Source organism: Halyomorpha halys, unplaced genomic scaffold, assembly GCF_000696795.3.
Source record: "Halyomorpha halys isolate HHAL.00 unplaced genomic scaffold, Hhal_1.1 Scaffold45.1, whole genome shotgun sequence".
Lineage (NCBI taxonomy): Eukaryota > Metazoa > Arthropoda > Insecta > Hemiptera > Pentatomidae > Halyomorpha > Halyomorpha halys.
The window spans coordinates 607,545-630,093 of NW_027113993.1; the positions used below are offsets into that span (position 1 = coordinate 607,545).

Genomic DNA, 22,549 nt, shown 5'->3' on the forward strand with positions numbered 1-22,549 from the left:
TATTATACGATAAATGTCTGCTATATTTATCTATAATAGAAACTTATATATAATACTAGCAGACCCGTCATTGCTTTACTATTGCTAGGTTTGATGTATAGAGGTTAAATGAGCACAACTAAAAGTTTTGTATCAATTAATATAATTAGTTAAAATTAAACTTTTACGCATACATCATTATTTTTACCATTTTGGTCACTTAAATTGAGATTACATTTGCAAAAAGGAACTAAACAATTATGTTGTATAAGCTATATCAACATATTTTTTTATTTTATTTTACAACAAAACTCATGGCTTAAACTATATCAAGTAAGGATCTTAAGGAAAGCTGAGCCATGAATGTATGTTGCAAAATGAAAATTCTTGTAAAAATTATAAATAAAACACAAAAATATAGACTGGTTTGGTTGCTTATTGGATATGTTGTGTCAGTTATGATTGCTTTGTTCAATTTTTAATTCATTACATTTGGATTATTGATGGAATCATTTGTTTATTATATTTATTTCTTATATTGTGGTAAATAACAATAATATAAGATAATGATATATAATAAAAATCAGTAAATATATTAATATAATTAAATTAATATATATATATATATATTAATATCTTCAACACACTTTAATGACCTCTTGGTTTCTGTAAAATTGTGATATGAAAATTGTCTCATTTCCCATTACTAGTATTCCTCCAGTTAATGATCTATGTATGAAATTAACTATCCAATTCCATAACTATTCAAATGATCATTGTGAATGTTCAGGGGTGTATAGCTTTCAAGTTATAATAAACAAAATTCTTAGAAAACAGGTCTAAATTATATCACAAAATGTTTGCCAATATAGGTGAAAGTTCAGTAGGCCCTATCTTTGCAAATAATTGTCCAAATTCAGTGATGTTTTTATAGAGAATTTAATCACCATTAAAATAATACCTGCACTTAAACAATAATGAAAAAGGTTTCAGACAACATTGAATACGAATAAGATTTGTTTTTTCCTAAAAAAAAAATTTTTTTTTGGCTTACTTTACTCTTGAAGCCTCATTAGGATTTTATATTTTTTGTTGATGTAAGATCATTTAATGGTATTAGTAACATTTTTTTCTTTTTCCTCATAATGAAACAAATTTATTGGTGTATAACAACCCCAAACAAAAATGAACACTTTATGAGCTCTATGCCCCATTAACGTTTAATTTTGTTGATAACTTAATTTCTACTGGAGAAGTGAAGGATTGCAGTAGCTTTAAACTTTCCCATAACAACAGGGGATGTTTTGGAAGAAGCAGCATCTGAATCGGTCCAGTAGTTGGAAATTTTACAGTTGACAAACATTCAAGCCATTCTCTTTTATGCATATAGATAGTTTTATTTTTCATATTACAAATATCAAGTTCCTACTACTGGAGCAGTAGTAACTATTACAACTGGTACTTCTGTTGCTTCTACGCTATAATATTTGTCAAACATTTTATTCAATTAATGAAAATTGAAGAATAATGATAAGACATTAATAGAAGTAGTTATAGTAAATTGCATTTCTATTGAGTAATCTTTAGTAGTAATTTAGTAAACTTTTTTTTTTAGTTATCAGTTTATTCCACCCCACCTTCCTCGTTGGGACGTGATAAAAGCAAACCAATAAAAAGTATTTTGAAGACACCTAGTAGTTCATCCGCAACTCCTGGGAAGGATGAACATGAGGAACAACGTTCTGATATTTTAGCGACTCCTCTGTCCAGTGTTCCTGAGGTCAGCATGGACATTCCTTCTTTGTAAGTTTTCAATATTTTTTTCTTCGTTTTAAAAACATAAATGGTCAATATATGTGCATGATCTTTTCACTTTCTTGAAACTAGTTATTATTGAAATGAAATGAAAAAATAATTTTAGTTTGGGACATATGTCCCCTAAGAATAAATACGTGGTTCATACATTAAAGATTTTTGTTTGGCAAGCATTTACAGGTTTCCAGTAAGTAAAATGAAATTACATGGGTATATTGGCTTAACTATTGTTTATAATGTTAACCAATATATGCCTATTTATTTTATTAAAATGATGTGGAGGTTTGGTTATTCAATAAGTCGAGGAATAGGTGTTGCTTAAAGGAAAGAATGGATGAGGACTGGCAAATGGAGATGGGAAGAGAATTCTAGAAGGAGGTTGCACGTATGACGAAGGATTTGCTTAAGAAGGCGATTCTATAGGAGGTCATATATAAATCAATCGGTTGGGATCTGGTGTTTAATGAGTGGATGGATAAATGAAAAGTAAGGAGATCAAGGATATACATAGGTTTTTTAATTTTAAGAACTTGGAATAGGAAAACATCAAGGAGATATTGCCTTCGGGAGGTTGGATAGAGCCACTTAAACTCGGTATACCAGCAGGAGACTTGAGAGTGCCTTGGAAACCCAAAGATAAATCTTAGAAAGCAATTCATGAGTCTCTTCAGTCTCACTCTTACGTCCTGCAGATAGCCCTCCATAGACCAAGGAACCTTATTTGAAGTGGGGGAAGATGAGAAGGGATACTCGGAGCTGACGGGTGTTCTGAGGAATGGAATTATGGAATCTTAGGAATTGTTTGAGTACAATTATGTATTTGCATGTGATTTGGGAAATATGATTATTCCAGGAGAGGTATTTGTTCGAAGGTGACTCCAAGACTTTTTATTGTAGGATAGAAGTGAAGTGGTTGGTTGTTAAGGAAGGTAGAGGGCAGTAAGGGAGGGAATGAAGGAGGCACTTGGAACCAATGAGAATAGCCTTAGTTTTTTCAACATTCAGGTTCAAATCATTGTTAAATGCCCATGCGTTAATGCTATCAATATCTTCTTGTATCTTTTGGATGGCCTCAAGCATATCAGAGGAGTGGAAGGATAGATAGATTTGGAGATTGTCTGCATATAAGTGGTATTATGAGTGGAATCAGAAAGATTGTTGATATAAATGGAGAAAAGGGTAGGTGAAAGTGAGGCCCTTGAGGAACACCTCGTGTCAGAAGAAGGGGAGAGGAAAGATGTTTGTTCAGAATGATGACTGTTTAGGAACGATGGGATAGAAAGGAGAGGAACCACTATAGGACACTATTTGACATGGAAAGGTTTTGAAGTTTATTGAGGATAATCTTATGGTTAACTGTGTCAAATGCTTTCGAAAAATCAAAAAGAACCAAGATTGATATATGATGATTGTCTGCAGTGGATTGGAGGTCTTGGGATATTTTCAATAAAGCGGATTGTGTGGAATGTTGAGAGTGAAAACCAGATTGGAAAGGATTAAGGAGAGCTTTTTGCTCGAAAAAATTATTAAGTTGGAAGTGGACTAATCTTTCAAGTGGCTTGGCCAAATTTGATAAAATGGATATTGAATATTGGCTGATATAGTTATTATTGTGTAAATAAATTAAATTGTATCCAATTTAAGTCTAAAAACACTCTTTATTTCTTTAAAAGTCCAACGTTTTGGGCAATTTGACCATCCTCAAGGACAATCTATCATAAAAAGCTTTTATCTTACATTCATTTTTACAAACAATATTGTTATTAACAAAATAGCCTTAAATACAAATTTACACTCACATCAATAATTTAAAAAACTTTTTGCAGGCTATTTTTATACTTTTTACAGGTCACCAATTTCAGTCAAAATTACCGTGTGAGACAATAAAACATTAAGGAATCATATTAAATTATTGATAAGCTTTCCTTAGCTTATGTCTAATTACCTATTTTTTCACTCTTCACATTAATATTGAAATTTTTTATTATAAATCAATTTAACCTGATTATCATTTTTTTATCACAACCTGAACTTAAATTGGATGTAATTTAATTTATTTAAACAATAAATGATCAATTTTTTTATATTATAAATATTTTTTTTATGAATGTTAATGAGCATTACTTGAGTAATTCTTTACATTACAAGTAGAAGAAGAGTACTGTAAATTGCAATTGCTAGGAAGACAAGTTATCTTGGTTACTTATAATAAGGTAACTGGGCCTAGGAGTGGAGGCTTGAGTCAAAGATCAGCTTTCATGAATCGCACCCGATCATATAAATATTTTTTATGCGGATTATTTATATGATTATTTAATAATGTTACTTTAATACGAATTATATTCATACTTAGAGCGTGATTAGTCCAGTTTATTAATTTTCCCTTTATGTTAACAGATAAATTTAGTTTTTAATCTTACAGATAAGTTGCTCTCAAATGTGTTATGTGCTTAGGATCGGTTGGCTTGGGGCTTAAGGAATATATTCATACTTTTTTAATCAACAATATTAATTAATATTTTTATTTCTAGGCTAGAAAATGAATTATTACAAACACCTGTAAAAGGAAATCAACCAGAAATAGTTATGAGATCTTCTAAAAGGAAAGCTGCCCTTGTCAGATCTCCTCCATCTACTCCCAAATCAATAACTAAGAAAAGGAAGTCACTTGAGGAAAAATCAATTGAAGCTTCTGAGCGAGCTGCAAAGAAACTGAAAAAAGGTCCTCCACATGCAATAGGTACATTGTAATGTATAATTAATATGTAATATAATAAAAATAAAATATAATATAAATTGTATTTTTTTTTTTTTTTTGCTGTGATATTAAAATCAATTGAAACTTTAAAAAGTAATATTTTTATTCTGTCATACTATCAACTTTTTTTTTTTTTTAATAGGCCAATAATATTGTTTATTTCTTTAAAAATAATGAAAGCTTTGGCTTTATTAATTTTATTATATTATAAAAATCCATTTAAATTATTATATTCTTGTTTACCCTTGTGTTCATAACAAAAATTTAAGTTTAAAAAATAATAATAATGGCTCATTTAAACATAATAGCAATGGCCAATTATTTTTTAAAAGAGGTGAAAAATCTGTTCAATTTTATTTTAATTTTCTCTTAATTTATTTCTTTCTTTTTTTTTCAGACCCCAAAAAAAGAGCAGCTTTATTACAATGTCATAGAAAAAGTTTAACACCTCATCCAATGGCGAGGAAGAGTGGAAAATTGTTTATGAATTTTCCATCTTTTAGTAGTCGACTAGAAAATCAATCACCTGCTAAAACTAAGTTTTCACCTAAATTTAATAAGTCTAGAAAGTCAGAAAACTTGAAGTATTCTATTGTAAGTTTATATTTTAAAAGGTTAACAAAAATTTTTTTTTCTGTGCTGAAAGAAATGATCTTTTTATAAAATTCTTTTTTCAGGATTCGCTGTCACCAACTGTTCTTAAATACAGCTCATTGGGTAAACGTACCGATTCAGATATGATTCTGCACAATACCACAGCATCACATGAAAAAATAAAGCCAGGGAATAGAAAGAATTCACTTAAGTCCATCTCAAAGGCAACATCTCCCATTATTAGGAAGGTCACGAGAGCTTCCAGGGCTGCACGTCTCTCTAATATGCCTAAGAAGTTGGATGCTACTGATGTCTTGAGTGCTCTTGATCTCTCTCGTAGGTGGCCTTCTCCGTTACAAGGAGAGGTGTGTGCCAATAGTTCTTCCTCTCAAGATATATCAAACTTGAGTGGATTCAGAAAACTCTTCTCTGTCGATAAAACTCTTGATGTACGTGAGTTATTTCTGGAAAAAAATTCTGAATCTGACATCGCTACTGAAAAATCCTTTCAAAGCGTACCTGAAACCCATTCGGGAAGGGTGTCAAGGCGTTCTGCTGTCTTGAAAGGAAACCAATCTACTGATAATGAAGACATTTTGCATTCATTTCATTCAGAAGGTGCCAGGGATCTTCCGTGCTCTACGAGTTTACTGAGTGAAAGTTTTTCTTCTTGTCCAAGTTATTCATCAACTTCTAGAAGATCTCTGTCACTCAAACGAGGGCGTAAGTCCACTCCATCCCCTAAAGACATTAACTTATCATTGGCAGATCAGGAAACAGAAGAACAATTGTCTAGTGGAAAGAAAACTTCCCAGTCTAGTGGTAACGTTGAAAATGTTGAGAGTAACTCGCTTTCATTATCTCGTAAAGGTAGGCGGTCCCTCACCATAATGAATGGAAGCTCCATTGAAAATAATCATTCAATACCATCGTCTAAATCAAGTTCTGGTAATTTAATTAATATTACCAATGGAACTCACAAAAATAGTGTTGGTACAAATCATTTCTCATCTCCCTTCAATGACACCTTATCCAGGGGTAATTTTGCTGATTGCAATGTTAGTCAAAAAGGCTTAAATAATTCATCTTCTGATATATCTGTTTTTTCTTTGGGTTCTTTTAATTCTTCTTATCATAAAAGTAGAAGTGGGGATAGTTTATCTTTATCGCAAGTTTCTGATGTAAATGTCGATGAAGAAATTCTTTTGGAAGATACTGTTGAAAGTGAAATAAATAGAAGTACCAAAGATGTTCGTGCAAAAACACCAATAAGCGATAGAGCACATTCAAAGGGGCGTATCTCACTTAGAAGGGCAGTTTTATTAGCTTCTACTCCTAAGCCAGGAAAAATAGTTATGAATGACGAATCACTTTTATCATTAGAAGTGGAAGTTGATACAAAAGAAACGAGCATTCATGAAAGTGGTTCTAGTAAATTACAAAGGAATCAAGCTCATAATTTATCTACTGATGTCGCTTCTGGAAAATTAAAAAAAATAATGAAGAAAGGAAAAGGGTTTATTGCTAAAACTTCTTCACGATTTCCTAGCTTACCTTTAACAACAGATTCATCTATCTTAAAGGATTTATCTCCAATCTCTACCAGTGTAGGTGATTTGAGAACCAGTTTACGTAAAAAATTAAACAGAAATGGATCAATACTAAATTCACTCAGAAATAGCGATAATTTAATGAGCAATAACATGGATAGTTCTGTCTCTGTTACAAATTCAATTCAGTCGACGTCTAAAAGTATGTCATCTAATCATAAACATTCTGTTAAGGATGTAAATGCTGCTCTAGAGGTAGACATATCTTCATCAGTCAATACAAGCCTAAGAAAACAAACCAGATCATCCAAACTGAGTCTAGAACCCTCTCAATTAGAAGTATCAACAAAAGTAAAAAAGCGTTTACAAAGTGTACCATCTTCATCAGAAGATCAGGCCACAAATATTTTAGAAGATTCTGGTTGCTCTAGACAAAGTTACCAAAAAGAAAATGACTGTAAAATTTTGAACAAGACCCATTTAGATACTTCATCAACATCAAAATCATTTGATGATAAAATAACTTCTGATTCAGAATTAGCTGATATTGCAAAAATTAAAAGAACATCATCAATTAATACCAGCATTAGGAGGGGCAGATCATCTAATCGCAGTTTAACCCAAGATAACACTCAACCTACTGCTTTTAAGAAACGTTCTCAAAGCTTACCGTCTTCAACAGTGGAACAAACTACGCCCAAACAGGTTTTGACTGTTTCAGAAAATATTCTGCATGTTGGAAGTAGCAGAAAAGGAGATGACAGTGATAACACTATAGGAAGAAGAAGGGGCCGGCCATCTAAACGCAGTGTAGGTCCTGAAAATTCTGAATTAGAAAAATCTAATATTGTGAAAAAACATTCACCTAGTCTAATATCTGCAGCTGGTGAAAAGAGTACATCTAAAGAGGCTTATAGCGTTCTAAAAGTTTCTGATCTCTCAAGACAAAGTACCAGAATAGGAGATAGTAGTAAATTATTAAACAAGATACTTCTTGTTACTTCTTCTGCATCACCATCAATATTAGCTGATAAAACAGTTTCTGATCAAATGGATGGTTTTACTCCAGTTATTAAAACAATTAATAGAAGTATAGGAAGAAGAGGGAGATCATCTAAGCTCACTTTAGGTCCTGATAATTCTCAATTGGAGAAATCTGCCATTATGAAAAAACGTTCACTAAGTTTATCATCATTACCAGCTGATCAGATCACTCCTAAACAGGCACAAAGTATTCTTGAAGATTCTGGTCAGTCTAGACAAAGTAAAAGAAGAGGTGATAAAAGTGAAATTTTGAACAAGACAAATATAGATACTTCATTATCATCAGCATCAAAATCTTCTGATAACATAGGAAGGAGGGGTAGATCATCTAAACTCAGTATAGAACTTGATAACTCTCAATTATCTGCATTGAAAAAACGTTCTCAAAGCTTACCGTCTTCCAGAGTTGAACAGATTACACCCATACAGACTTTGAATATTTCAGAAAATTATCTGCATCTTAGAAAAACTAATAGAAAACACAATGAAAGTAAACTGTTAAACAAAACACAGATAGATTCTCCATCCTCTACACCATTAGCAATTCCTAATATAGTAGCTTCTGATAAAGAAGATAGTACAACTCCTGTTGTACCATCCTTCTGTAGCAGTGTAGGAAGGAGAGGTAGATCATCTAAACTCAGTCTAAATCTTGATAAATCTCAATCTACCACTATTAATAAATTTTCACAAAGTTTGGCCTCTATATCAGGTTATCAGGTAACGCCTAAACAGACTGCTAGTATTCTAAACAATACTGGTCACTCTAGGCGAAGTAGCAGAAAAGGAGATAATAGTGAAATATTGTATATGACACCTTTAGATGCTTCATCCTCAACACCACCTACAATACCTGATAAAACATTTTCCAATATAGAAGATGGTACTCCTACTATTTTAACAACCAATAAGGGTACAGGAAGGAGGGGCAGATCATCTAAGCTTTGTGTAGGTCCTGATGATTCTCAATCGGAACAATCTACTATTGTAAAGAAACGTTCACGGAGTTTACCAAATGATCAGATTACACCTAAACAAACCTCAAGTATTCTAGACAATTCTAGTCTTCCAAGAAGAACTAGTAAAAAAGGAGATAATAGTAAAGTCAAGACAAATGTTGATACTTCGTCCTTATCGTCATCAATATTGCTAGATAATACAGCTTCCAGTATAGAAGACAGTGCTACTCCAATTATTAAAACATCCAACAAAAGTATAGAAAGGAGAGGCCGATCATCTAAACTCAGTATAGACCTTGATAACACTCAATCTTCTGCTTTGAAAAAACGTTCTCGAAGCTTACCATCTTCCACAGATGAACAGATTACACCCATACAGACTTTGAATATTTCAGAAAATTATCTGCATCTTAGAAAAACTAATAGAAAACACAATGAAAGTAAACTGTTAAACAAGACACAGATAGATTCTCCATCCTCTACACCATTAGCAATTCCTAATATAGTAGCTTCTGATAAAGAAGATAGTACAACTCCTATAATTAAATCCCCCTTTAGTAGCAGTGCAAGAAAAAGGGGTAGACCATCTAAACACAATGCAGGTCCTGAAAATTCTGAATTAAAAAAATCTAGCATTGTGACAAAACAATCTTCTAGTCTAACATCTCCAACTGTTGTTCGGACTACACTTGAACAGGCTTCTAGTATTCTAGAAGATTCTGGTATTTCTAGACGAAGTACCAGAAAAGGAGATGATAGTAAAATAGTAAACAAGACTCAAGTAGATGCTTCATCCTTATCACCATCATTTTTCTCTAATAAAACAATTACTGATATTGAAGTTGGTATTACTAAATCTATTGAAACTTCCTCCAACAGCACTATAAGAAGGCGGGGCAGACCATCCAAGCTCAGTGTGGTTACTGATAATTCTCAATTGGAGAAATCTGCTACTGTCAAAAACCCATCTATACCAGTTGATCAGAATACACCTAAACAAGTTCCTAGCATTCTAGAAGACTCTAACCATTCTAAACGAAGTACTAGAAAAGGAAATGATAGCAAAGTATTAGAGAAGATACATATAGATACTTATTCCTCATCACCGTCAATATTGCCTGATAAAACAGCTTCTGAAAAAGAAGATAACACTACTTCAATTATTAAAACAACCAACAAAAGTATAGGAGGGAGGGGGAGGTCCTCTAAACTCAGTATAGGTCTTAATAACTCTCAACCTACTGCTTTGAAAAAACGTTCTCGAAGCTTACCATCTTCAACAGAGGAACAGACTACACCCAAACTGGTTTTGAGTATGACAGGAAATATTCTCAATCCTAGAAGAAGTAGCAGAAAAACAGATGAAAGTATTTTTAATGAAATTCAATTTTGTACTTTATCTTCATCATCATCAAAATTGTCAGACAAGACACCCTCTGCTATGAAAGTTAATGAAAAAGAAAATGTATCATCAATGAAAGAAAGCTTTTCAGATGGTATGTCTGTAGTAACAAAAGTTGATGGTACTCCGAATGTCAGTACATTATCATCAATAAATTCTGGTGTGAGAAGGGGCAGATCATCTAAACTTAGTGCAGGTCCTCATATCTTTGAAATTAATGAATCACCTGCTGTGAAGAATTGTTCACAATGCATCGTACCATCTTTTACAAAGGAGCAATTTACACCTATTGAGAGTATTTCAGAAAAACACCATCATTCTAAGAGAAGCAGCAGAGAGATAAATAAAAGTGAAATGTTAGCTGAAACTCAATCTGGTTCTTTGTCCTCATCACCAACAGTATTATCTGTTGAAACTTCTTCCAATAACTTAGTGGCTGTAACCCCAAATATTAACTCATCTTCGGTAAATAAGAGTGTAGGTAAGCGTGGCAGGCCATCTAAACTTAGTGCAAGCCTTGATAAATCTCAATTTGAGGAATCTACTTCCATTGAAAAACTTTCACAAAGTTTACTGTCTATACCAGATGATCAGATTACACCTAAACAGGCCTCGAGTATTCTGGAAGTTTCTGATCGCCTGAGACAAAGTAGTAGAAAAGGAGACAACAGTGAAATATTAAACAAGACACAAAGAGAAACTCCATTCTCTACCCCATCATCAGTTCCTGATAAAGCCACTTCTGATGAAAAAGGTGGCACAACTCCTATTATTAAAACATCCTTCGGTAGAAGTGCGGGAAGGAGAGGTAGATCATCTAAGTTCAGTCCTGATAATTCTCAATTAGAGAAATCTACCATTGTGAAGAAACGTTCTCAAAGCTTACCGTCTGTTTCAGGTGATCAGCTTAAGTCTAAGGAAACTGCTAGTATTCTAAACGATACTGGTCGTTCTAAACGAAGTACCAGAAAAGGTGATCAAATATTAAACAAGACCCATGCAGATACTTCATCATTTCCACCATCAACTTTACTTGACAGAACATCTGATGAGGAAGTGTATGCCACTCCTAATATTAGTACATCTTCATTAATCGAAACTAGCCCAGAAAAACAGGCCAGACCATCGAAACTCAGTGTAAGTCCTGATAATTCTCTAATGGAAAAATCCCCCATCTTGAAAAAACGTTCACGAAGTGTACCATCCTCGTCAGATGATAAACATATCACATCTATTTTTGACTTTTCCAGCCCTAGTAGACGAAGTACCAGAATTAGATATAGTAATAAAGTATTAATGAAGTCAAATAGAGATAATTCAACATTAATGCTATTGGAAAAAGCACCTTCCAATAAAGAAGTTTATACTGATTCAAAGATGAGTACATCGTCACCAGTCAAAGCTAGCATAGGAAAAGGAGGAATAACATTCAAACTCAGTCCAGGTCCTGATAATTCTCAAATGCAAAATAAAACTTTTGTGAATAAACGTTCAAGAAGTTTACCATCTTCAACAGAGGATCAGACTACTCCTAAACAGGCCATGAGTATTTTAGAATATTCTGGTCGCGGACAGAGGAGTAGCAGAAAAACAGATCTAAGTCAAATATCTAAAAAAATACAGATTGATAGTTCATCTAGAAAATCTGTTAAAACACCCTCTGCTACGACAAATAGTGCTATTTCAAGTAGTACATTGCAATCAGCAAATAATAGCACAGCGAAAAAAGGCAGACCATCTAAACTCAGTGTTGGCAATGAAGTTAAAAGTGATGAATTATCTTTGATAGAAGATAGTGATTTACAGAATATTGAAGCCATATCAGTTTCAACTAGTGTTAAAAAACGTAAAGTTGAAGAAGTATCTCCAGAATCAGGTCCAACCAATCGTTTATCTATTGATGATACTTTTTCTTCACTAACTAAGAAAAAATTAAAAACAAGTGATTCTGATTGTTTTGCTATTTCCTCTGATAAAGGTCTTATCAGCAAAAGAACTAACTCTTTGGAAACCAATCTAGAAATTTCTAAAAAATTTGGTACTTTTAGTTCAACCCCTATTGTACCAAAAAAATCTCATTTGGTTGGCAGTGCTGGGAAAAAAAATCGAAGCAGATCCAAGGTAGCCATGCAGTTTCCAATGGGACTCTCACCTATAATTGGTAGCGATGAAGCAAATTCCCCAGTGAATGAAGAAAGTACACAGATTAGTATGATTTGTTTACGTCATTCGAAATGTCCTAGTGATGTTGAGGAAAGAAGTAAGAATGATTCATCTGTTGTTAGTTCAAAGATGCTATCTAGTGAAGAAAATCGATCTCATAATGTAGATGTAAACAATAGTTCAAATTATGGTACAAATAATTCAAAAGTAAAATTAAGTAAGAAACCAGCCGTAACCTTATCTACCTCTCAAAATGAGTTACCGTCTATTAATCAAACTCCTGTTGCTTCACAACTTGCAACAGTAAAGGAAGATAAACCACCGCCTCAAGCCGAAAAATCAGGTCATGATATACGTTCTCTTCAGGAATCACAAAAAAAAGAAACGAGCAATATTCCTTTGGTTTTGAGAAATAAAACTCCAGTTCTTAAACTTTCTCCTGGTAAAAGTAGAAGTAGGTCAAGAAAAATAAGTAAGAATATAGAATCTATCGAAGAAAAACAACAGAACACTATTATTCATGAAATGTCCATTGAAGAATTGATCGCTCCACCCAAGCCTAAGTCTGATAATTATTTAAGTAAAAGAGAAGCTGAAAAATCTGTCAACAAATCTATCATATCTCAATCTAAAAGCTCTGACCAGATTGTTTTATTGATTGAATCCTCACCTGAAAGAAGAGGGAGGCACCCTAAAGAAACAGATATTTCAGAAATTAATAAAGTTTTACCAGTTACACAGAGGCGAGGAAGATCAGCAAAAAATGTTAATTTGGACCCTCCACTGGAAAGTGCTGAATCATCCTCCCAAAAAATATCCAAAAAGAAAAAAGGAAAGAAAACAATTTTAGCTGACGATCCCACAAGTTCTTCAAAGGAGAATCAAGTAAAAAATATTATTAGTGTATCCAAACAAACAATATCAGAAAAGATTGAACAGAAATCACCAATTCCCGTTCCAAAGACACGATCCAAGGTTGCTGTATTAGCTCTAAAAACATCTAGAAGATCAGTTATTATCAGTTCACCAGTTGTAAAATCTCCATCTCTGAAGAGACGTGGTGGAAAAATAAAGTCAAAAAATATTCCATCTCCGCCTCATGAGCAGAAACAAGATCAGTTAGCTAAAGAGGCTGTCATTTCAGTAAAGGAGGGAAAGAGCAAAACAAATAAAGTTAAAAATCTGAGTTTAGTACAAAAATATATGAACATTGAAAAATCAAATGTCGATTTATCATCTCCAGTTAAAAGAAGGGGAAGATCTGCCATCAATAATTCTCTGAGCAAAAGAGAAAACCTAGTTGCTACAGTATCAAAACAGGATCTTGTTATCACCTCACCGCATTTGCCTAAAAGAGGACGTCCTACTAAAGTCCAGGGTAATGTTTCCAAGAAAGGAAAAGACCTCAATGATGATATTGAGGAGCCAAATGCTCTTCCATTGCATAGAAGGGGAAGACCAGCTGTTAAAAATTCTGATCCTTCTAATAAAAGGGACAAGTCAAATAAGGATCCAGAGAATAATAAGGAAATGATTGCTGCCCCTTCTTTATCAAAAAAAGGGAGACCGGCTAAGGCTCAGGGTAGTAATTTATCTATTTCTGGCAAAAGAAAAACCAGGAAGATCTCAGAAAGTGCAGAAGGTGGAAATACTTCTTTACGCAGGGGAAGATCAGTTGTGAAAAATTCTGATTCTCCTCGTAATAAAAAGGGAAAATCGAAAAAGGATCCAGTAAATAATAATGAAACAATTGCTTCTCCATCTTTACCAAAAAAAGGAAGGTCTGCTACTGTTCAGGACATTAACATATCTGTTTCTGGCAAGAGAGCAACCAGGAAGACCTCAGAAAACGAAAATACTTCTTTGCGCAGGGGAAGATCAGTTGTTAAAAATTCTGATCCTTCTCCAAATAAAAAGGGAAAGTCTAAAAAGGATCCAGTGAATAACAATGTAACAGTTGTTTCTCCATCTATATCAAAAAAAGGAAGGCCTGCCACTAAAGTTGAGAACAGTAACATATCTGTTTCTGGTAAGAGTATGACCAAGAAGACTTCAGAAAGTGAAAATACCTCCTTACGTAGAGGAAGATCGGTTGTTAAAAATTCTGAACTTTCTCCGAGTAAAAGGGTAAAGTCCAAAAAGGATCCAGTGAATAACAATGAAGAAACGCTTGCTTCTCCAACTTTACCAAAAAGGGGAAGACCAACTAATAAGGTTCAAGACACAACTATAATTAGTTCCAAAAAGAAACCAAATAAGAAGGGTTCAGAAAATGTAGAGGTCGAAGCAACTGTGAAGAGAAGAGGGAGATCAGTAATGGAAGACCAGCAATCCCCACCAGATAAACGAAAAAGGCTAATCACATTACAACCTGAAAGTGATGAAAATGTTAATGTTGATTCCACGTTATCTAAAAGGGGAAGGTCTGCTAAGAGAACAGCCAGGAATGCTTCTGGCAGTACAGATGATCAAAGTACTCTTTCATTGCAGAAGAGGGAAAATACAATTATTACTAATTCTAATTCTTCTGCAAAAAGAGGAAAGTCTGAAAAGGATTCAACGAATGATAATGTTAAAAATACTTCACCGTCTTTTCCAAAGAGAGGAAGATCTGCTAAGATTCAAGAAGTTGTTACTGCTTCTGTGAAAGAAACTAGCAATAAAGTCTCAAAAAGTATGAATGATCAAAATATTTCATCTTCGCAGAGAAGAGGAAGATCAGCTGCTGTAGTTGAGGACGTTGCAGACAGAAAAGAAAAGGCCAAACAGGGCATAGAAAAAAATAATTTAGATCAGATCTCATCTAAAAAAGGAAGACCTGCAGTTTCGGAAAATGTTTCTCCAAAACGAAGAGGGCAGTCGTTAGCCTCAAAGCAGATATCGCCTCAATTATTAAAAAAGAAACAGGTCACCACTGAGAAAACTACTCTAAATTCTTCACGCAGAAAGGGTAAGCCAGCATCTTCTCCGAAGCCCGAAATACGTAAAGTTTCTGAACGATCAAAAGTGATTAAAAAGAATAGCAAGAGTAAAGATAACAAACCTTTGAAAAGTGCAATAAAAAAAAGCCTAAGTAAAAGGTTTTCTAGAAAATCCAGTTTAGTCGGATTCATAAAACATGGAAGGAGGAAAGTGCATTTTAACAAGTAAGTTACATTACTTCAGCTTATTTAATATATTTTATTCTGTACTTAGCTAATCTATTCTATTCTACTGGTAGTTAATCTTGAATAAATTAATTTGTTTTTAATATGCAAACATAGTTTTAAAATATAATATGTTTTTATATTCCTAAAAGTAAAACTTTCAAAATTATTCATAAGAATGCTTTCTGCATTCAATAAAACATCTAAACCTTTAAGAATTGGCCAATAGAAATTGTTAAGTGCTTTAACCCTTTAGAGACTAAGAGCTGATTTATTAGCATGAGGACGACAATCCCTCTGCTCTATGAGGTGATATATCAGCATGCCCTGTATGTATTGAAGCCGGTGGCTCGGTAATCAGCCACTAGTCTCAGGCTACTGAGTCTCTAAAACGCTCTCACTATTCAGTCTCTAAAGGGTTAAAAGTCTCTAAAGGGGATGTTTATATGTATTCCAAATTAATTAATAATGCAAAAAAACAAAAATTCTCATTTAAGAGGGAAATAAGCTCCATTGTAAAAAAGATCGATACTGAAATAAAGTATGATGAGATATACCCCCCAAGGACACAGATAAAAGAGGGTGCAACATTTATCATGAAAAATCCTCCTTTTTTTTAGACATGCAATTTATCAATTTATAAAAATTCCACGTTAATGGAAGAAATATTTCAGGTTATTAAAAAATTACTGCATGCTAACTATCAGTAATATTATGTTTTAATCCGAAAATTGTTTAGACCTCCTGATATTGGAGGTCATAGAATTTTCACTCACCAAGGGCACAGAAGGGCGTTGCTATGGTCCTGTATGAATTATAACTTGAACTCTTCTTTCATTAGTGCAAATTTTAATTAGTTTATGTCACTTTAAATTTCCTTTTTAGGGATATCATTCTCATCAACATCAGTCAGCGGTTGTTAGAGAAAGATGGTTCATTAAAGTAAGCTTTCTTGTTACAATTAGGTTGTGTAATACCAATGGTGTTTGAAATTATTCTGTGTTCACCCAATCTTTTAATAATTCATTTGTTAACTTTTTTCATGGTTAGTTATTCCTAATTCAGGTGTGATGCATAAACTGTACTTAATAATGGAATAAGATAGTTGTATAATCATATAAATAACCTATATTTGTTATGGTGATTGGAAAATAAAATAACAAAATATAAGAAGCATGATTTAAGTTTATTTTATGTTACAACATAAGTCGAGATCAGATTAGTGTATAATAAAAATCTTCAGTAAAATATGTGATGTAAAACCTGATATTTTGCAGCAGATAGCAAAAAAATCTCAATCGATTGTAAATGTATTGTTAAAAATTTTAACAACATAATTTGGTTTTTCTTCAAAATTATGTTAATGGAGTAAGTAGATAGTTTTCAAATTAAAGAGAAAAGAGTAAAAACAAAATCTATTGTAGATATGATACTTACATTACAGTTATAAATAGTACCATTTAAATATTAGTTAAGATATATAATCGTATTTCCTTTTTGAAAATAAGGGGTTTTAATTTAAACTACATGTATAAGGGAAAGAATGGATTTTAAACACAATAGTAGAGATAGTAGAAGATTGATAAAAGATAGCAGCTTCTTTTAGTTTGTTCATTCTCTTTTAATTGGATTATAATAAAAGAAATTGTTTCGTTAATAATGATTAACCTAATTTTGGTTAAAAACTAGATATAAAATTTTACTTCACTATTTAATGAGGTAGAATAATTTTAATTAGTATTTTTTAATCGTAAATTACATTTTATATTAAAGCCACAACTCCTTAATTATTTAACTCATTCTAGTACTCCATTATTTCCTTTGTGATGTATCCCTATGCTTAAGTTGATAACGAATATTATAATTGTAGAAATTCATGTTTTTGTTATTTTTCATTTATGATTAAAATCATTGCAATTTCAATATCAAAGATTAGGAATAAAGACATCAACATTCTCTCATTGCAAAATGAATAAATTTAAGTATGTCTAAACATTAAATTGAATAATTCAAACCGAAATGAAATTTATGATAATGGGTCATAAAAAAAAAAGTTTTATTAGATTTATGGATAGGCACAATAAAATAATTGTTTAAATTTAAATTAAGTTAATATTATAGTGATAATAGCAATGATTGTGTTATTGATTATTATTTGTTTTCACATTTTGTTTGTTACTCTTTGAACTCTATTGAATATTATTATTTATCTTTAATTGTTTTTAAATTTACTAATAATCAATTTCATTTTTAGGAATGTGGCAAGGAATAGTAGTTCTAAAAAGAAGTAAGAAGATTTAGTGAATTTTGTGCTCCTATTTTATGGTGTTATAACCACTGATAACATTTGTTTATTTTTTTAATTAACGATTATTGAATTGGTTATCACATGCCAACAAGGTGCTGATTTGTATGGTTATTATTTATTTTTTAAAATTTGTAATTTAGTAATCTAAACTTTAGTTTATAGTTATTTTATGTATGTAGTGTGTGTAGTATATATGATTTATCATAATGAAAAGGACAACTTCGTACAAAATTTTAATATAATTAGTTGTTATATTGGTATATGTACAAAGTAGAGAAGTAATTTTTGTTTTATTTAAAGTTGACTTTTTTTGAAGGTTTATTATGTAATTTTATCTATTTATTTGAACTCCATATTTGTACAAATTGTTGAATAATAAAAAACAAAATATTTTTATTTATCTATCTTGTTGAGATAATGACTCCACTCTCCTTTGATCCTTCATTTTACATGACCCCTTGATAACTTTTTCAATCTGAGATGTTTTTATATGCTCTAATATGTTCAGTATTTGTTTTAATAAATGTGACATTGTGTTTGTATTTTGTTATTCATCTCTCTTTGTTTCAATTTAATCAGACTTAGTGAGAATGATTAATTGTGTAAAAAATGATTCAATTCACACAATAAGCATTAAAGAAAATGGTTCAGGAAATCATGGGAATGAAGTATTTTCTCCTCAAAGATATTCCTTATTGGCAGTTCAGGTAGCATCATTTATTTAATTCATATTCATTTGACCATTTTTTTTACTACCCATGAATAATTATCTTAAGTAAAATAAAAAGTTCTGTAATTCTTAAGATGCTTTGATGGGCATCAAAAAAATAGCCGAAACTGCCCTCCAGACCATCTTAATGTTAGAAATAATCCTTTAATGGTTAACCTATAACTGATGTCATGAATATAAATTTGATAAAATTAAAGATTTTTAAATAGGTTTACTTACTTACAGGTATTGATTGTTCTGGTGATGGTATATTCATGCCTATTTATAATGCAATTGAAATAAAAGAATCCACCTAAAAAAAAAATTCTAAGCAAAGATATTTTTATAAGTATTAATATTAGATGTTTATTTTTGTTAGTTTGTTATTTCAATTTACAAACTACTTCATGTATCTCAGCAATATTTAATTTAATATTTTATGTTGTTAGTAAAATTCTTTTCCCCTCACTATAATTTACAAAATATGTTCTGGCATGTATTTTATATATCTTAATATAGAAAAAATTAATGAGGTGTAGATAGTTGACCGTAGATTAATGATTGGAGAAGTTTGTCGGAGGGTGCGGTCAGCAAAGTACAACATAAATAAATATTGTTTTTTTATTTATGTTGTTCTTTGCTGACTGCACCCCCCCGACAAACTTCTCCAATCATTAGAAAAAATTAATTGAAAACAAGTATTCTAACTATGAACAGTTACTGTTCAAAGTTAAAATACCGAAAATGGGTCTGATACATCAAATAATCAATCAATAAAAGTTAATTGGAGTTTCAAGGGTTTTTAATTTCTCCAGAATTTAATATATAACAATTAGAAAATAGTGAGCATCTTGATTTTGACTTCTTTAATTAAAAGAAAAAAGAATTCTATGGTTAGTTTTTGTTTCATGTAAAGTTGCTCAAGATCTATTGTTTATGTAATTCAAATTAAAAGACAAGGAATTATTGCCATTGGTATCATAAGTTCAGTTTTTTACACCCTTAGGGATCGCCAACTGCTGTGACCTATCTATTTTAATGGTATATCGTAGGAATGACATTACTATTTGGATTTGGCATTAGTGCTCTTGGAACAAAAGGTTGATAAATTCAAAGTGGAACCCAAATACCAACAGACTTTAAACTCCTTTTGTCCAACCACTGTGATTGCATAGATTAGTAATATTTTGTTAATACTTTTTTTTAAAAAAAAAAGAAGTATAGAGGATTGTTTTCTCTTTTAAGTATTACCATTCTTCTTCCAATTGTATGTCTTCCAAGATCTTGATTTCCAAGACCTATTCAACAATCCTGCTGTTCCATTTATTCATTAGCTACTTGTTTGCCATTTTTAACAACTAAATCTTAGAGAATGGCTTCCATAGCCTTATTTGAATTTAAATATTTCCTTAAACATTTCTTTTTGTATGCAATTATTGGCAGTGTGGAGTCGATTTGATTCCACAATGCAAAATCATGTTTATCATAATTTTTAATAAATGTTTTGAAGGTTGGTATTGAATAAAATAAAAATGCATTGTAGTATTTAAAAAATATTTTAATTACAGGATATTTAGTCACAAAGTTATGATTTTTTTTTATTGTCTATAACTTAGTCTTATTACTAATCAAAGAAATTATTGTTAAAATTACAACTCAAAGTGACTCCTAAAATTTATAATCTTTACAAACATTCTTGAAATGATGTTAGTTTAGCTGAGGTGTGATTGGGATGCTATGATTATTTTAACGAATATTTTCCAGTCATATCCTTCATACACACTATTGTTCACCATATAATAATAAAATTTAATACTTTTTATCAAAATTTCACAACATATTTGTTGTTTAGTTTCCTGCCTGGTCAACTGGTTCACTGAGAAGACATGCTTTTTTTAATAGTGGCACATATGACAAAAGTTTCTTTTCTTTGTATTTGATGTATACTGTAGATTATAGCATAGACTGTGGTTACTTTTTGACAGTCCTACTAGCTTTCTTTAGATGAGTTTGGAGGATGAACACTGAAGAGAAATCCGCTTTATATCACTAACTTAGGAATACATCGAACTCAAAACAATCAACTTGTTTCTGTCAAATGTCTCATTGTTAATGCAAAGAAATGATATGTATTTGGTAATTAATTATTTATCAAATTTTGAAATGAATGAAAAATCAAACCAGAAAGAAAATGGTGAAAGGTAGACAGACAGACAATCTGATCCATAGAGTTCAACAGAATAGAATAAATAGTAAATTATATTAACTAAAAAAATTGAAACTGTATAGTTTCAGGAATCATCTACAGATAGTAACATAAATCAGCAAAGCTGGGAAATTAGTTGTAGTTTTAGCACCATGAGAGGCAGCCATCTGGTTTCTGAAGTCTAACAAGAAAATTTTATATTGTATTAGGAGGGTAGGAATAAAAAGAAATTAGATTAACCAGGGACAAAATCCAGAGCCGATTGTGCTGGCCTCTCGTGGCAATTATTAGAACTATAGCAGTTGGAATATCAGCCCTAGGTTCTGCCCTGATACTTAAGCTCCTTTACATTTCTACTTTCCTAATACAAGATAAAGATTTTCTTGCTAGGATTTGACTTTGGAAACTCCGCCTGGTTTGTGCTGACCTCTTGTGGGGCTAATCTGAACTCCTATTTTGTTTAGTTTTCTTGATTTTGTTTCATCTTTTGACTGAAAGGTCTAACAAAATAAGAAAGTATCTTTGTACCAAAAACTTTAGTCATTTAAAATATGATTTTCAATTCAGTTTTTTTGTATAACTCTTAATTGCTGTGACAACTTTTATATTCTGATTTAGTTCTCTTCACTTCCAACCTGAAACTGAAATGAGATTTTGGATTTCATATATTTGATTTTTCAAGAAACTGCTCAGTACTGGTACTAAGTACTTGTTGAATTCTGTAAAACTAAGTTTACATTTCTCCAGAAATATTTTGGGTTAAAAAAAAATAAGGCATTTTATGCTTGTTTCAGACCAGAGATGAATCTTGTACATTTTCTATTCCTTAACTACAAATTATTTTTTATACAAACAGTAAAAAATTATTTTTTATTTAATGACAGCACTGATAAGGGCTATTGAATTTTAAAGTTAAAACTTTTTGTTGTGTATTATTAGGTTTTTTTAGTCTACAAAAATTAAATTTTGAGTTTGATGATTGATGATATTAAATCAAACATTGCATTTAATATGCTATTATCCTTTTAGGCAATCATTTCAGCCTTGCTGAATCTTTTACATTCTCCTGTGACACTACTAACATTTCTTTACCTCTTACCGTCTGAAACAAATCTGGACCAAATAATCTTGAATTTACTTCTCTGTTCTGGTATTGCTACTATTCTTCAAGCAACTGTTGGAATAAAGTAGGTTGCTGGTAGTTATTATGAAATATTATCAAAAATATTATACATGTTTCTTACCCAAAATTATGTGTTTTGCAGATTTCCAGTTGTTATGTCACCTAGTAACTTATTTATTTCAGGATCCATTCTCTTTTTTAAATCCCCGTATTGGGAACAGAACAGCAATGGAAATTTATATGAAATGGAGCCTTCTCTAAGATATGATGAGTTCACTAACCATACTAGAGAGTTAAGAGGAATTTTAATTCTTTGTGGCTTTATTTTCTCAATTGTGTGTGGTATGTTTTATTATTACCAGTAATTCTCTAATGTTTTTAAAAATTTTCTACAAGGGTAAATTGATAAAATTTACTCCTTTCGGTAACTTTACTAACTATTTTCGTTCAGAGTCTTACTAAAATTGTTAAAATAACATATTTTAGTCTGCCCATGGAATAATATAAATAATAACAGATAAAAATAAATTACTATTTTATTTATGATTATTTTTATGTCATTTTCTATAATAGTAGAATAATTTTTATTAAATATTTTGTTTATAATTTCTTATAAAGTTTAAAGTTTTTAAAATTAAATTAAAATTAACATTAAAGTTTAATCTGTTTTAATTTCTTAAATTAAGACTAAAAATGAACAATAGCTAAGGGTGAGGAAGATGAAGAGGCCTATTGAGTCAAGAGCAGACAAAGTATCATAAGATTACAATATTATTAATTTATAGGTTTTTTT

At 31.5% G+C, this 22,549-nt stretch overlaps 1 protein-coding gene across 6 annotated transcripts in view; it reads left to right on the forward strand.

Annotated features, from left to right (window-relative positions):
- LOC106689041 (serine-rich adhesin for platelets-like) overlaps positions 1-22,070 on the forward strand; it is a 30,632-nt gene extending 8,562 nt beyond the window's left edge. For 3 of the 6 annotated variants that reach the window (XM_014433787.2, XM_014433806.2, XM_067051231.1), the window contains 6 exons: positions 1,595-1,782; positions 4,326-4,534; positions 4,950-5,146; positions 5,230-15,410; positions 17,665-17,810; positions 21,663-21,800. In XM_014433787.2, coding sequence (XP_014289273.1) covers positions 1,595-1,782; positions 4,326-4,534; positions 4,950-5,146; positions 5,230-15,410; positions 17,665-17,701 — 10,812 coding nt within the window. In that variant the 3' untranslated portion in view covers positions 17,702-17,810; positions 21,663-21,800. Of the gene's footprint in view, positions 1-1,594; positions 1,783-4,325; positions 4,535-4,949; positions 5,147-5,229; positions 15,411-17,664; positions 17,826-21,662; positions 21,801-21,939 lie in introns of those variants that run through there. The other 3 variants (XM_014433815.2, XM_067051229.1, XM_067051230.1) reach the window with 3 other exon arrangements.
- The last annotated feature ends 479 nt before the right edge of the window (positions 22,071-22,549 follow it).